This window comes from Papaver somniferum, chromosome 10 (assembly GCF_003573695.1).
Source record: "Papaver somniferum cultivar HN1 chromosome 10, ASM357369v1, whole genome shotgun sequence".
In the NCBI taxonomy this organism is placed as follows: Eukaryota; Viridiplantae; Streptophyta; class Magnoliopsida; order Ranunculales; family Papaveraceae; genus Papaver; species Papaver somniferum.
The window spans coordinates 37,643,921-37,657,929 of NC_039367.1; the positions used below are offsets into that span (position 1 = coordinate 37,643,921).

At 34.4% G+C, this 14,009-nt stretch overlaps 2 protein-coding genes across 2 annotated transcripts; both read right to left on the minus strand.

The window, feature by feature from the left end:
* Positions 1-264: 264 nt before the first annotated feature.
* Positions 265-2,086, minus strand: LOC113315540. The gene is made up of 3 exons (XM_026563807.1): positions 1,765-2,086; positions 965-1,274; positions 265-847 (listed from the first exon to the last, which is right to left on the minus strand). Exons 1-3 carry the CDS (start codon positions 2,084-2,086, stop codon positions 265-267), a joined length of 1,215 nt encoding a protein of 404 aa, XP_026419592.1.
* Positions 2,087-9,771: 7,685 nt separating this feature from the next.
* LOC113315541 (uncharacterized mitochondrial protein AtMg01250-like) lies at positions 9,772-10,239 on the minus strand. Its single transcript, XM_026563809.1, has one exon. It carries the CDS (start codon positions 10,237-10,239, stop codon positions 9,772-9,774), a length of 468 nt encoding a protein of 155 aa, XP_026419594.1.
* Between the last annotated feature and the right edge of the window lie 3,770 nt (positions 10,240-14,009).

The following is a 14,009-nucleotide window of genomic DNA, read 5'->3' on the forward strand; positions in this document are numbered from 1 at the left end:
AAAAAAATAGAGTTCATTCCAGAAAATGAAGTGCATTCCATTGAATGAACTAATAGTATATGGTACATATTCATTCCATTTTTTCACATAGAAAAAACATCTAAAAATAGCAGTTCTACTGGAAAAAAAAATGGAGTTCATTCTAGAAAATGAAGTTCATTCCAGACAATGAAGTGCATAAAAAAAAAAAACTACCACCAATTCATCATCAAAAGTAATATCAGTTCATAAACCATAAAAACATAAACTAAAACTTCAGGCATACTACTCTAGCAGTAATAAACGACAGGTGGCTTTGTTGTGGTTCCCAATCTTCTTGCAATTTAAGCACTTCATAGGCCTCCTCTCCTTCTCATAAGCACTGCGAATACGCCTCTTTGGTGGTTTTCCTGGAGGTGGCCTTGGAATACCAGGAAGGACTCTGTCTTCAGGTTCATACACTTCAGGCCTGTCGTAGTTGGGAATGGGTCGAATTGCATGAGCATAAGGATTCCGAAAATGATTTGAACCAAAGTAAGGCTGAATATACTTCAAAATCTTAGCACCCTTCATAGTAATAGCAGCAATAGCGTGAGCACAAGGGAACTCAAACACTTTCCATCTCTGGCAAGTACACGTCATCTGCATCAGATCAACAACATGAGAGCTGGGAGAGCGAACCTCATATATGTCATTACCTGACTCAGTAACATTCCATGGACGACCTATATCGACATGTGACTTGAGTAATTCTTTATAGATGGGAGTCAAACTATCTAGATAAGTTCTACCAAGCTCACGCCTTTCTGAACTCATCCTCATAATCATTATCCTGAGCTCATCAACAAGAGCAGCTGGAGGCAAATCCCTTTCACGATGAATCCAATTATTGAAAGATTCTGCAATACTTGATGAGTGTGTCCCATACCTACATCCTACGAAGAAAGCATTTGCTCAGTTCTTGGGATCGATATTTCTAATATACTTGGAAACCCAACCATATCCAATAATACACATCTCATTCAAAGCAGACTCATATTTTGCAATGTTGTAACAGTGTGCAGCTTTATGGAACAAATCCAGTACATGTTTATACTTCTCATGTCCTTTCTTGATAGGGAGGTTATTCTTCAAATGATAAAAACAGTAACTATGATAAGAGTTAAGAAAAAACTTAGGAATACTTTGCTTCAGCCCTTCATGACGATCAGTAATAAAGGTGATAGGACGAGAGTCGACACAATATTGTAAGTTTTCCATGAACCACTCCCAACCTTCAATGTCGTCCGAAGGAACTAAAGCATACGCGAAAGGAAAAAAAAACTACAAAATGAAAGAACTAAAAGTGTCAGTTCATTGAGAAAAACTATCAGTTCGTTAAGAAATCAATGCATACAAAAACTTAGCCAAAAAATAAAGGTTCATTCTTAAAATGAAGACCTTCTTCTTAACAAAATAACAAAGTAAAATAGATAAACATACAACAGGAATACTTCTTAAAATGAAGACCTTAACAAAGTAAAGGACAAAACAACCAGCATGAGTTCATTCCCACTTATGAACAGCTAAAAAACTTAACAAGATAAAGGTTCATTCTTAAAATGAAGACCTTCTTCTTAAAAAAAAATAACAAAGTAATAGATAGGGTTACTTCTTCTTTAACAAAAAAGGAGTTCATTATAAAAAAAAAATGAAAGCCTTAACAAATAATCTTCATTCATTCACATTGCTCTTAAAATTAAACAACAAACTAATATAAGTTATACATAAAAGAAAGAAATTTACCTTGGTTCTCATTCACGCCAGTGGCAGCCATCAATGTTCCCTTGAATCTCCTAATGAGAAATGCTGCATCACAGTAAATCATAGGGCGAATACATGCAGCAAAACATATGAAAATCCTATCAAATTGTTTATTCTCTTTATTATATTCAAACTTAATATAGCTGTCAGGATTGGTAGCATTTATTGCTTCAACATACCACACAAGATCTGTATAACTTTTTACATCATCGATGTATATCTCCGCATGAGATGCTTCCTTCCCTTTATAAGCATGATGGTATTTTATGTTAATACCGTAACAACTCTTCACATGAGCAACCATATCATTAGGATTTATCAACGGATTTGACTATATTTGATCCTTGAATATATGTTTAATCAATTTCTTCTTCACAAGGGGATCCTTCAGCTTATAAGCACCACCACATGTATGATTCCCATTGAATTCCTTGATAGCAAAGACACTTTTAGCGGTGTCGATTGGAATAGTGTGCAGATACCAAGGAAAATCTGCATTCCTACCACACTTGACTGTGTACCTAAGTCTATCATTCATAAACTTTACAACTATATAGCCATACTTGATGCAATATTTGCTGACAGCTAAGCGAACCTCATCAACACCACAATGAAAAACTTGACCAACACCTTTAAAAATATCCTCCCAACCGTCAGATAAAAGAGGTTTTAATTCCTCATGACCTTCCGTCAGATATTTAATCTTTGAAGTCTCAGTGAACCCACTACATGATTCATTGTCACTGCGCGACTGCGTGGAAATACCAGGTGAAGACCTAGAAGCACCACCATTAGAAGCCTCCTCAACGAACAAATCAAAATGTGACAACTTTTTTGAACAAGAAACAGCAATTAGACCTTGAAAAGGAAAATCACAATTGATGAAAGCTTTATTACAAACTTCGCCATGACTAAATCTTATGCTCTGAGGAGTCAAGTTTCTCCAATAATCAGAAACATATATTTTCAGGTCACGTATCATCGTATCTAAAGAAACTTCCAATGGAATACCATCCCCTTTGTAATACACAACTGCATAACAACTGGAGAGGGCCATACTGAACCTGGAAAACAAAAATGAAGGTTCACATAAACAATTGAACACACATGACAAGCTGAACTTCATTCCAATAAATGAACACCTAAAATTCTTAATAAAAAAAAAGGAGTTCATTCCAACATATAAACAGCTAAAACTTAACAAAATAAAGGTTCATTCTTAAAATGAAGACCTTCTTCTTAAAAAAAATAACAGAGTAAAAAGATAAACAAAGCTGCAGGAATACTTATTCTTAAACAAATAAAGAGTTCATTCTAAAAAATGAAGCCTTGACAGAGTTCATTCACATTTTGCTCTTAAAATCAAACAACAAACTAATCTACAAAAAATGCATAAACTTAAGGTTCATTCTTAAAATGAAGATCTTCTTCTTAACAAAATAACAAAGTAAAAGATAAACAAGCAGCAGAGAATACTTGTTCTTAAACAAATAATGAGTTCATTCTAAAAAATGAAGCCTAACAAAGTTCATTCATATTGCTCTTACAATCAAACAACAAACAATCTACAATGCATAAACTTAAACATGATTCGTAAACACACATTAGGTTTCGTTACTTCACTAAACCTAATGAACTCCTGATAAGAAGAGAAGCACAGCCAATCTACAAAATTACTTAAAATAAAAATACAATCAGAAAAGAATTAGTATGAATACTCACCAAAAACAAAAAGAATTCAGATCAACTCCAATCTTTCGAATACCAAATCTACTCCAATCTTCGAATATCAAATCTTCGTAAATTTGATCTGTAATTCTGAAATCAACTACGTCAAATCGAATAAATCTTCGAAAACCAAAATCAACTCCGTAAAAAATCGAATCAAATCATATTTGTAAATCTTCGAAAACCAAAATCAACTCCGTTGAAATCGAATCAGTCTTCAAAAACCAGGAAATCAACTCCGTAAATAAAATCAATCTCCGTAACAATGAATTCCTCATTAATCTGCTATAAATCGAATGAATCTTCGTAAACCCTAGAACTCCGTTGAAATCGAATCAGTCTTCTAAAACCAGAAAATCAACTCTGTAAAGCAAATCAGTCTTTGTAACAATGAATTCCTCATTAATATGTTATAAATCGAATGAATCTTCGTATCAAAACAGAATCAATCTCCTAAAAGCCTAGAAAATGGTTATGCAGCTGCATAAATAACGAGAGCAGAAGATGAAGTAGGAGAGAGAAAATAAACCCGAAACCGATTCTAGTTTTTCTGCTTATATACGATAATAAAAGGGTATTTTAGTAACATAAAAATAAAATTTTGTTTGGGTGGACAAAACCCTAGGATCAAACGATAACTTGTAGGACCAAACTGTAATATATATTTTTAAAATGGACCAAACAGATGGTTGACTCTATCTACTGGACCAAACAGAGGCGGAGGTAACATGGTGCAACGGCGTGCAGTTGCACCCCTTTCATTTTCAAAAAAAAATAAGAAGTATAGCATTTTCAAGCCAAAAAAAACCAATAAAAGATTTTGCACCCTCTAAAATCTCAACACTTGCACCCCTAAGCCCAAAAGAAAACAAACCCAACAAAAAAGTCTATTTTGACTTTCTTTCTCCCATAATCATTCACAGTAGGAGAGACTAATATTCCAAAAACAAACCAAAAGCCTAAGAGCCTGTTTGGTACAATTTTTAAAAATAGTTTTCTACTGTTTTAAAAACATACCTCTTTTTTCTTGTTTTCATTTTCTAAAAATAGTTTGGTAGGATAAAATATGTTTTTGAAAACCAAGGATAATCATCTAAATCAGATCAAATGTAAAGACTCGTCTAAGAGATAGTGATACTGGCCATGACTCACTTGCAGTCATTTCGTCGATCTCGTACTTTGATTAGAAAAGAAGAAGAAGGAACAAAAAAGAAAAAAAGAGAAAACACAGAAAACAATAATTTGTTGTTTTCATTTTTTTGTTTTGAAAACCAGAAAACAAGTAGAAAACATTTTCTAAAAATGTCTATACCAAACGCGTTTTCTCCTGTTTTCTATTTTCTCTGGTTTTAAAAATAAAAAACTGTTTTTGGAAACTATACTAAACATGCTCTAACTCTCTCATTAGTCTGATACGTTTTTCTCTGTAGCTTAATTCGGTTCTCGTTTCAATTTTAGGAGATGAACAGTAATTAATTAATCTAATTATATTGATTCTTCGATTGGGTTAAGAAGAAGACACCCCGCACAAGAATTTCTCCACAATGTTGTTGAACAACTTCAGGTTTTCAACTTGAGGTGTATGTGATGTTTTTGGGATAACTTCCATACTGACAGTATCTCCAATATGCCTGAAAATGGCCATTATCTCCACGATCCTCATCAAATTTCACAAATGTACAGAATAACATAATATGAGAGTTATAAAATTGACTCATTACACCTACTCTTCCAGCTCGTAACCCCTCTCTAACGGAAATTTTCTAGTTTTTTGTTTTTTTTGTGTGTATTTTTTTTTTGCACCCCATCTCTTAAAATCATGGCTCCGTCCATGGGACCAAACTCTTTCTATTATATTATTTCTAGGACCTATTGGTATTTCCTACAAAAAGAAATAACACAGACACCATAAACTTTTTAAACGAGCAAAACGTAAATGCAGAAAAACCCCGGGACCTAGTCCAGATTGAACACAAAACTATATTAAGCCGCTACAGACACTAGCATACTACCAATTAACTTCGGACTGGATTGTAGTTGAGCCCTAATCGAGTCTCCCACTTATCAAGGTACAGTCGCGCTCCTTACGCCTCTTAGATCCCGACAGGACTCAACACAATTGATTCCCTTAGCTGACGTCACACCAACTAAGAGTTGCTTCAACTCAATTGAAGACTTTAAGCTAATCTACCTCCCACAGATTAAACCTATATGTGATTTCCTTTACGATTAAAAAGTTTGATCAAGGTGATGCAAATCGATAGCAATAGACAAAGTCTAGCTAACCTAAAAATTCGGACTTATGCAACCTGAAGTGCAGCATAGACTATTATTCACCTCACAAGCATAAAACTTTTGGAATCAACAAAGTTTGAGACGAAGATAAATTTGATGATTTCTATGTATCTTGATCGAGTGAGAAGCTCAACAATCGATCAAGATCAGGATACTCGAGTTATCAAGATAAAAGATAACTGGACCTAGCTTCACCAATGCCTATGAAATCTTCGTAGTCGCTAAACCCTAAAAGGGTTAGAAGGAGGACGACTCTAGTCACAACTAAGACACGCCAAAAAGTAGTTTCGGGATTCAAAGATCCCAGTTGCTTTAAGTTCCCCTTTTATAGACGTTCAAATCATAGGTTGCTTTAGGTTTAAGCTAAGATAGCTTTGGAACCAAGCAATCAATATCCACAGTTAGATGAATCTTTGAATCTGATTTACATAAACAAGGTATACACTCTGGTTAGGTGAAACCGTAACCGGGCCGTGTATAAAGACTATGTTCAAGGTGGTTAGCCGAAACTAGCCGATTTGAACTTAAAAGCTTAATATTCATTTTCATGAACGCTTAAGACATTAACCTTGAGTCACAATCATGTGATCAAATAAGTCTATTGTTTTTAGAGAATTAATCAAATGTTAATTATCTCGTAGAAATAATTTAATCACACTTGAACATAATCGACATGGTTAGTAGATGTACGAAGTACAAATACCATAGTCGTTCGTGAGTCAGGTTAGTCACAGTACATGTACCGGTTTGTAAGCTAGCGATCCAAACCAAGTTTCGGAGTTCACATAACTATTTAGGTATGCGTACCGGTATGGATACCTTAAGACTATGATCGGTTCCGGAGTCCATATAACTATTTTGGTACGTGTATCGGTATGGATACTCACCCGGTTCCGTGATCACAGTTCCTTTATAGTTTGCATACGGGTATGCACACCGATCTGGTTCACGAGTCGAACAGATTTTACATGATGTGCATAAGTATATGCGTACCACAAATCTGTAATTCGATATATAGCTACTTCGCAACATGTACGAGTATATGTAATACGGCTTCAGACCTATAATAGTTTTCCAAGTTTATAAGACTGATAACACTATCTTATATCTGAATCTATAGTAGTTATATATTTCTCTAAATCGTTTCGAAACATTCCCGAATAACATCAATGATACATATCACTGTTCCAGGCAGTTTTTCGAATGATAAAACTTAAATCATGATTTTGATTGCGAACAATAAATTGTCGTTAAACGAAATTCATCAAGTATGAACAAATATTCATTAAGCTTAATCATTATATTTCGAGAAGTCCCTTAACTTGGTAATTAGATCTCAACTCTAAATTCTTGAATATGCATGATAGTCTAATTAGTTACACGACAACGTATCAAGGATAGAAAAGTGAATATAACTCGAGAATAGGTGATTCCTTCTTCACTTACCTTTTATTGATGAAGTTCTCCAAAAGCTTCGGTTGATCTTCGCCTTCAAACAGTAGAACGCAAGGATGACTACTGTGATCCACTGTTTCTCAACTACATTTTTATCCTAGTCTGAGACTTAACTAATTGTAACCTAGAAATCAAGATATAGTTTTGACAACTAAAGTTGACAACAAGCCTGAGATAGCAATACTTGTGAGTTCGACCTAGAAATGCTCTAATAAAAAGTCTTGAGCCTGAAGTAACTCCTAGGGATGTAAAGGACGTCAGCTAGGGGAATCAAGTGCTTAGGGTCTTGCGATATCCAAGAGACGTAAGGAAGCTAAATTTCTCGGAGGGTCGATACGGTCTCAACGACATTCTAGTCAGAATTTTAATAATAGGATAGTGTGTGTAGCACCTTTGTACAAGGTGGTGTTGAAAACGGACTAGGTCCCGGGGGTTTTCTACACATTGCAGTTAACAAAACTTCTGGTGTCTTGTGTTATTTCTTTTTCGCGTTTTATTATTTATTTTTATAATATAAATATCACAAGTAGTACGTTAAAAAACCTAGACAGTTTGTTGAGCTCAAACTGTGTAAAACCTACAAGACTCGCTGTTGTGAGTTCATGTTTTTATATATAGATTATATTTAAAAAATCAGCTTAACGTCAAGGAGGTGAAGAACTGATGAAACATATACAAGGAGAGCTTATAATAAAAGCTCCCAAAAAGAAGTAAACAAACCAAAACAAGAACTACCTCATTACAACATCCCGGTTTTGCAAAACTGTATTTAACGAAAAACCCTGAAAAATGTTAGTTCCCACACACCAGTTGAAGATGAAAACCTTCATATTATTAGTGATTGAGTCTAAAGGTTTGTATCTGCCATTGAAAACTCTATCATTCCTCTCAATCCATACTGCACACCAAATTGCAAAAGGATACAAATCCCAAATTCTTTTCCTAATGGTCATATCACCACTTTTCTTCCTTCTCCATTCCCAAAAGGTATTTCTAACACAGTCTTGAAACACACATTGCAGCTTGTAATAACTCGGAAAGTAATGCCACAAATGAGTTCTTATATAAGTCCAACGTAGGAGCTGCATTATCACACAAACTCCATATGAAAAAAATCACCTTCTGTGGTGTTCTTGGATTCCACGCAGACTTATATGGGAACATAATCAAACCCTCCTCTTCAAGTGCTTTATAACATTCTGCCACAGAGAAACCATGATTACCTACCTGCCATACTCTCTGGTCTTGGCCACAGTTAATATTAATAGCTGGCAACAGATTCAACAGGTGAGCCACATCTTCCACTTCAGATTCCTTCAATTTCCTGCAAAAGCCAAATTCCAACTATTTGAACTAGAAATTACCAGCAAATCTTGAATATAGCATCTTTCTTTGTGCAAATTTTATAAAGTGCAGGAAATAAAGACTTTGATGATTTCCCATTAATCCAATTTTCCTTCCAGAATAAGCACTTATCCCCACTGTTTACTTGTATTGAAGAATTTAACTCCACAACATTATAACTTTTTAAGATACCAGTCCACAAACTTTTACCAATTGAGTTGTTTGTTTTATTTTGCAAATCTGGTTTCCACCAAATTTGTGATGAACCACTTTCCTCCATAAGGCTTCCTCTTCATTACCATACCCCCACATCCACTTAGCATGTAATGCTTTGTTCATGATTCTCAACTTTTTGATACCAATTACTCCTCTCTCTTTTGGCAAATGCACTATTTTCCAAACCACCCAACTCTTCTTTGAAGACCCCCATAAAAACTGCCTCATTATTTTATCCAGCTGCTTCTTAACTGAAACAGGAAGCTGAAAAAGTAAGAGATAATAGACTGGTAAGCTGCATAACACATTCTTTATCAACATTAGTCTTCCTCCTTTTGAGAGATATCTTCTTTTCCAAGCACTTAACTTCTGTTGAAACCTTTGAACAATAACATCCCAAACTTCCACTACTTTTGACTTACTACCAAAAGGGATACCTAAATACTTCATAGGAAATGTAGCAATTGGACACCCAAAAATTATTGTACTAGCCTTAATATTTACAACATTACCAAAAACCACAATTGTATTTTTCTTGAAGTTGACCTTCAAACCAGAAACCAGCTCAAAGCTCAAAAGAATGCTCTTTAAATTTTGAATTTCCTCCAACTTATCATCCAAGAAGACAATTAATTCATCTGGAAATTTTAGATGACATATGGAACTAGCATCAGCAGCAGACTTAAAACCTAAAATTGGATTTATATGAGATGCTCTTTTTATCATTACAGAAAGCACCTCTACCACCAATATGAATAGAAATGGAGATATTGGATCCCCCTGTTTAACACCCTTTTGACTTCTAAATAATGAAGAAGCAGTACCATTCACAACCATTATATATAGATTACAAGGCTTGTTCTTGTTGGAATTTAATAATGTACAATTTGGGTATATATTAGGTTGATTCTTGGGTATTGATTCTTGGCTTGTTTGCAAAGCACTTAACTTCTATTGAAACCTTTGAATAATAACATCCCAAACTTCAACTGATTTTGATTTACTACCTAAAGGGATACCTAAATACTTCATAGGAAGCGTAGTAATTGGACATCCAAAAATTATTGCATTAGCCTCAATATTTACAGCATTACCAACAGCCACAATTGCACTTTTCTTGAAGTTGACCTTCAAACCAGAAACCAGTTCAAAACTCAAAAGAATATTCTTTAAATTTTGAATTTCCTCCACCTGATCATCCAAGAAGACAATTAAGTTATCTACAAATTCTAGATGATGTATGGCACTAGCATCAGCAGCAGACTTAAAACCTAAAATTAGATTCATGTGAGATGTTCTTTTTATCATTACAGAAAGCACCTCCACCACCATTATGAATAGAAATGGAGATATTGGATCCCCCTGTTTAACACCCTTTTGACTTCTAAATAATGAAGAAGCAGTACCATTCACATCCATTATAAATAGATTACAAGGCTTGTTCTTGTTAGAATTTAATTATGTACAATTCGGGTACATATTAGGTTGATTCTTGGGTATTGATTTTTGAGATCGTATAAGTAACTTGTTTATCGTGCATCAACAGAATGATACCAGTATATCGTGCTTTGTTGGAGAACTTGTCATTTCAAACTTTCTCTAAACTTCAAGAAGTTGTCAAGCTATCATCTATGACTGCACCTGCCTTGCTAGAGATCATGAACATGCAATAATAGGTAAAGCCTTAGAGATACTCATATAAAAGCACGTGCTTCATCAAAATTTTGATTTTGATACAAGATTAGAAAACTTTGACGAACAAGCATCATATGGATACGATGTAGGTAGAACTCTTCTCGAATTGAATACAAAAGTGAAATAGATCTATTCCCTTATAGTTTTAGTATATAATAAGACATTTTTAATCAAATTTCTAGTAAAAGATGTGTGATTTACCTTAAATAGTGTAAGAAAACTACAGTGTAGAAGCTCCGGGAAGATATATCCAAGTATTAAAACGACTCTTTTTATTTCGTTAGCAGTAGTTGATTCCGCAAGAGGATGGGAGATGCTTATGTTGCAAAAACATAATCTCTGCGATAACCATTTCTTACCTACGAAACACAAAAGATAATATCAGAACAAACAGCCAAAAACTTCACAAACAAAACTCAAAATAATCTAAAAATGGACCAATTTGAACCAAAAGGCCAAGTCAATAAGCCAAGTTGACACGAAAAACAAGAATCAAGTTGGCAAGCTTCAAAATATGAGACCAAAATATAAGCTAAAAGGTTATAACAATTATATTTCATCAAAAACAACGGACAAACATTATTCGTCTACATTCATCATCAATCGTACATACAAAACACAAAAAGAAGCAACTTACACAAAGTTCATCCACAAGACAAAAAGTTTAAGTACTGCAAAATCTTAACTACTACTAAAATTTATCTCCAAGTTGAATAACATGGCAGTTATAATACCATAAAAACGGAAAATTTTATTTGTTGCCCATTTCAGTTTTTTTTTTTAATATATGAAGCCCACCATTAAAATTTCATATATGTAGAACCCATATTTATTTATAAATATGAGTTAATTACATAAATAACCTTCAATTAAAGAAACTAAATTTATTTTTATAACAAATTATAATCCCTAAAAAAGCTCCATAAATAATTTCTTTGACTTCCCTAAAATGACTCTCATAAGATATCTCCTTAAATGACTTGCATTAACCTGATAAACTATGATTACAAAAAAAAAATTGTTTGTTCTAAATCTAAATATAATCCCTAAAAGTGCTCCCCTTAATTAATTCCCTACAAATACTCCAGCATAAACGTGAAAAAAATTCCAACAATCCTAATCCGTAAAAAACCTCCGTAAGATAATTCTTTTGACTTCCCTTAACTCCCTAAAATAATTCGGTTGACTTCCTTAATTAAATCCCTAAAATAATTCCTTTTATTATTCAATTTTGTTCAGTCTCTTCCTGATGTGATTTTCAATTGAGTTGTAGTAAGATGATTCTTTCACTCAGATTTGTTGAGAATTTGTTTTAAGACTTAATAAAGAAAATAAGGAAAAATATATATACAAAATTTGTCCCAAGATGAAGAGACGCTGAGACGCGGGATTCCACTACTTTTCATATTGTTATGGTTCAGTCATTAACTCTAGACAATATAGCTCAAACAAAAGAAGTTGTGACTCTAGTTCTTTGCCAAAAATAGATTTCGTAAAATATTATTTGTAAGTTAAAAGCATGACGCATCTGAAGTATTTAGAACTAAGCATGCGGCATATAATAAAATAACAAATAATTAATAGAAATCATAAAACAATTAAATCTATGCAAAAAGTCAATAAAAGAATTAATTCATTTACCAAAATCATGAAAAGTTGCTTCCTCCGTTGTCCCAGTGATGGGGTCTAGCTCCGCATAGTGAAAACACACTCAAAGGAATTTTTCATTGCTCAAAAAGGTGTTTACAAGGAGAAAAGGTATAAAACAAGGCCTTTGTAACAGCTATAATTGTTACAGATATAACAATAAACTATTACTGATGTTGTAGCTTCTACGACTGTCACTATGTGTCGCAACCACTGTAGCTATACGACCCACGGCTAAGCGTCGTTGTCACTGTTGGAAAACGACTGTCTTTGGCAGTCTGTTCTTCATGTTCTTCGTGTTCTACAACAGCAGAAAAATATTCTCTGCAACTCGTCAAATCTCTTCTCTGTAGCTCTCTATTCTATTCCCCAACTCTCCATTCCCTTCTCTATGATCCCATCCACCTATTTATACCCCTTAGACTCATTTAATCACGCCATAATTCTCAATATTCTTCATTGAACTCGGGCAGTAAAGAAAATATTCTGGGAATATTTTCTTCCCTGATTTAGCTTCTCACGCGTTTCTACAGCTGCAAAATCTCCTCATTTATCTTTTTCAAGGTCCAAATTGTTGCTAGAGTCATCATACATGAGCAGAACACGTTTAAATTCTCCAAAAATCATGTAATCCCGTGAACTATCCCTCTCATGCACGTGCTTCCCTGATTTCTTCTCACGGATTTTTCAGCCAAATTTGATAGACCAAAACACTTGTAATAGCTTTGTATATGTCCCAGGATCCCATAAATTTTCAGCCATTTAGTCTCCCTATAACACCTCCAAATCCTTGATTGAAATCTGACAATGAATAAAAATATTTTCCCGCCAATTTGAAAATTTGAATTTGAGAAGAAAGTCACCCCTTATCCAGTGGTCGCCCCTTATCCGTTGTTGGAGTCCGAATAACATATGTCCTCCGGGGTGCCTTTAACAACTTTTTGAACCGAATTTTCCATCAATATTTATTTCCAAAAAATACCTACAAACACACAAAACACCATAATAAGGACGAAACCAAGTACTAACAATACGAAACATTGAGGACAAATTAGACACATAAATGCGTCTATCAAATATCCCCAAACTTATTATTTGCTAGTCCTCGAGCAAAAATAAAATAAAAATAAAACCGACTTAATCTCGGGAGGGTTTACCAGAGGTGTACCCACAAAACCATTACTCCAGACCCTAGCTATCTACGCAGAACCATGGAAGGCACTAAAGAATCTCCTTGGTTGGCATACAATCACTGACTACAGGAGGAAGTACCCTGATGCGAAATTCCAATTGATGTACACGAGTTTGCACTCAAGCATACTAAAATTCATATAAAGTGACAGAGCTCTACTCAGATAGTTTCTGGACATCATAAACGGAGTCAACCAATCACATGGAAAGATTAAGAAGATGGATAAAGAAAAAGATGGTTTAAAGTGAACGGTGTTTCCCATATCTGTCTGAAGGCCTCTGCCAAGATGGACCTATCCTAATGGACCGAGATACTGGTCTGACTAATATCAACACAACTGGCATATACAAGGGGACCAGTGGTCGATAAACCTAACTCTATGTCAACACAACTGGCATATACAAGGGCACCAGTGGTCGACTTTATTGAATTTATTCCGGTTGGTCTGATGGTCTGGTCTTAAATTTATTTTTTTATTTTTTTATTATTATTATTTTATTTTATTGGTATCTCAATCACCCTATTTCACCCTAGCAAAGGTAACAACCTGAATCGTGTGCCCCACCAAATCACTTAAAAAAATAAAAACAGAAGGATTAGGATTCAACGAGATATGGCGAAACTACCATTTTTTTTTAATTCTAACACCTGAGCT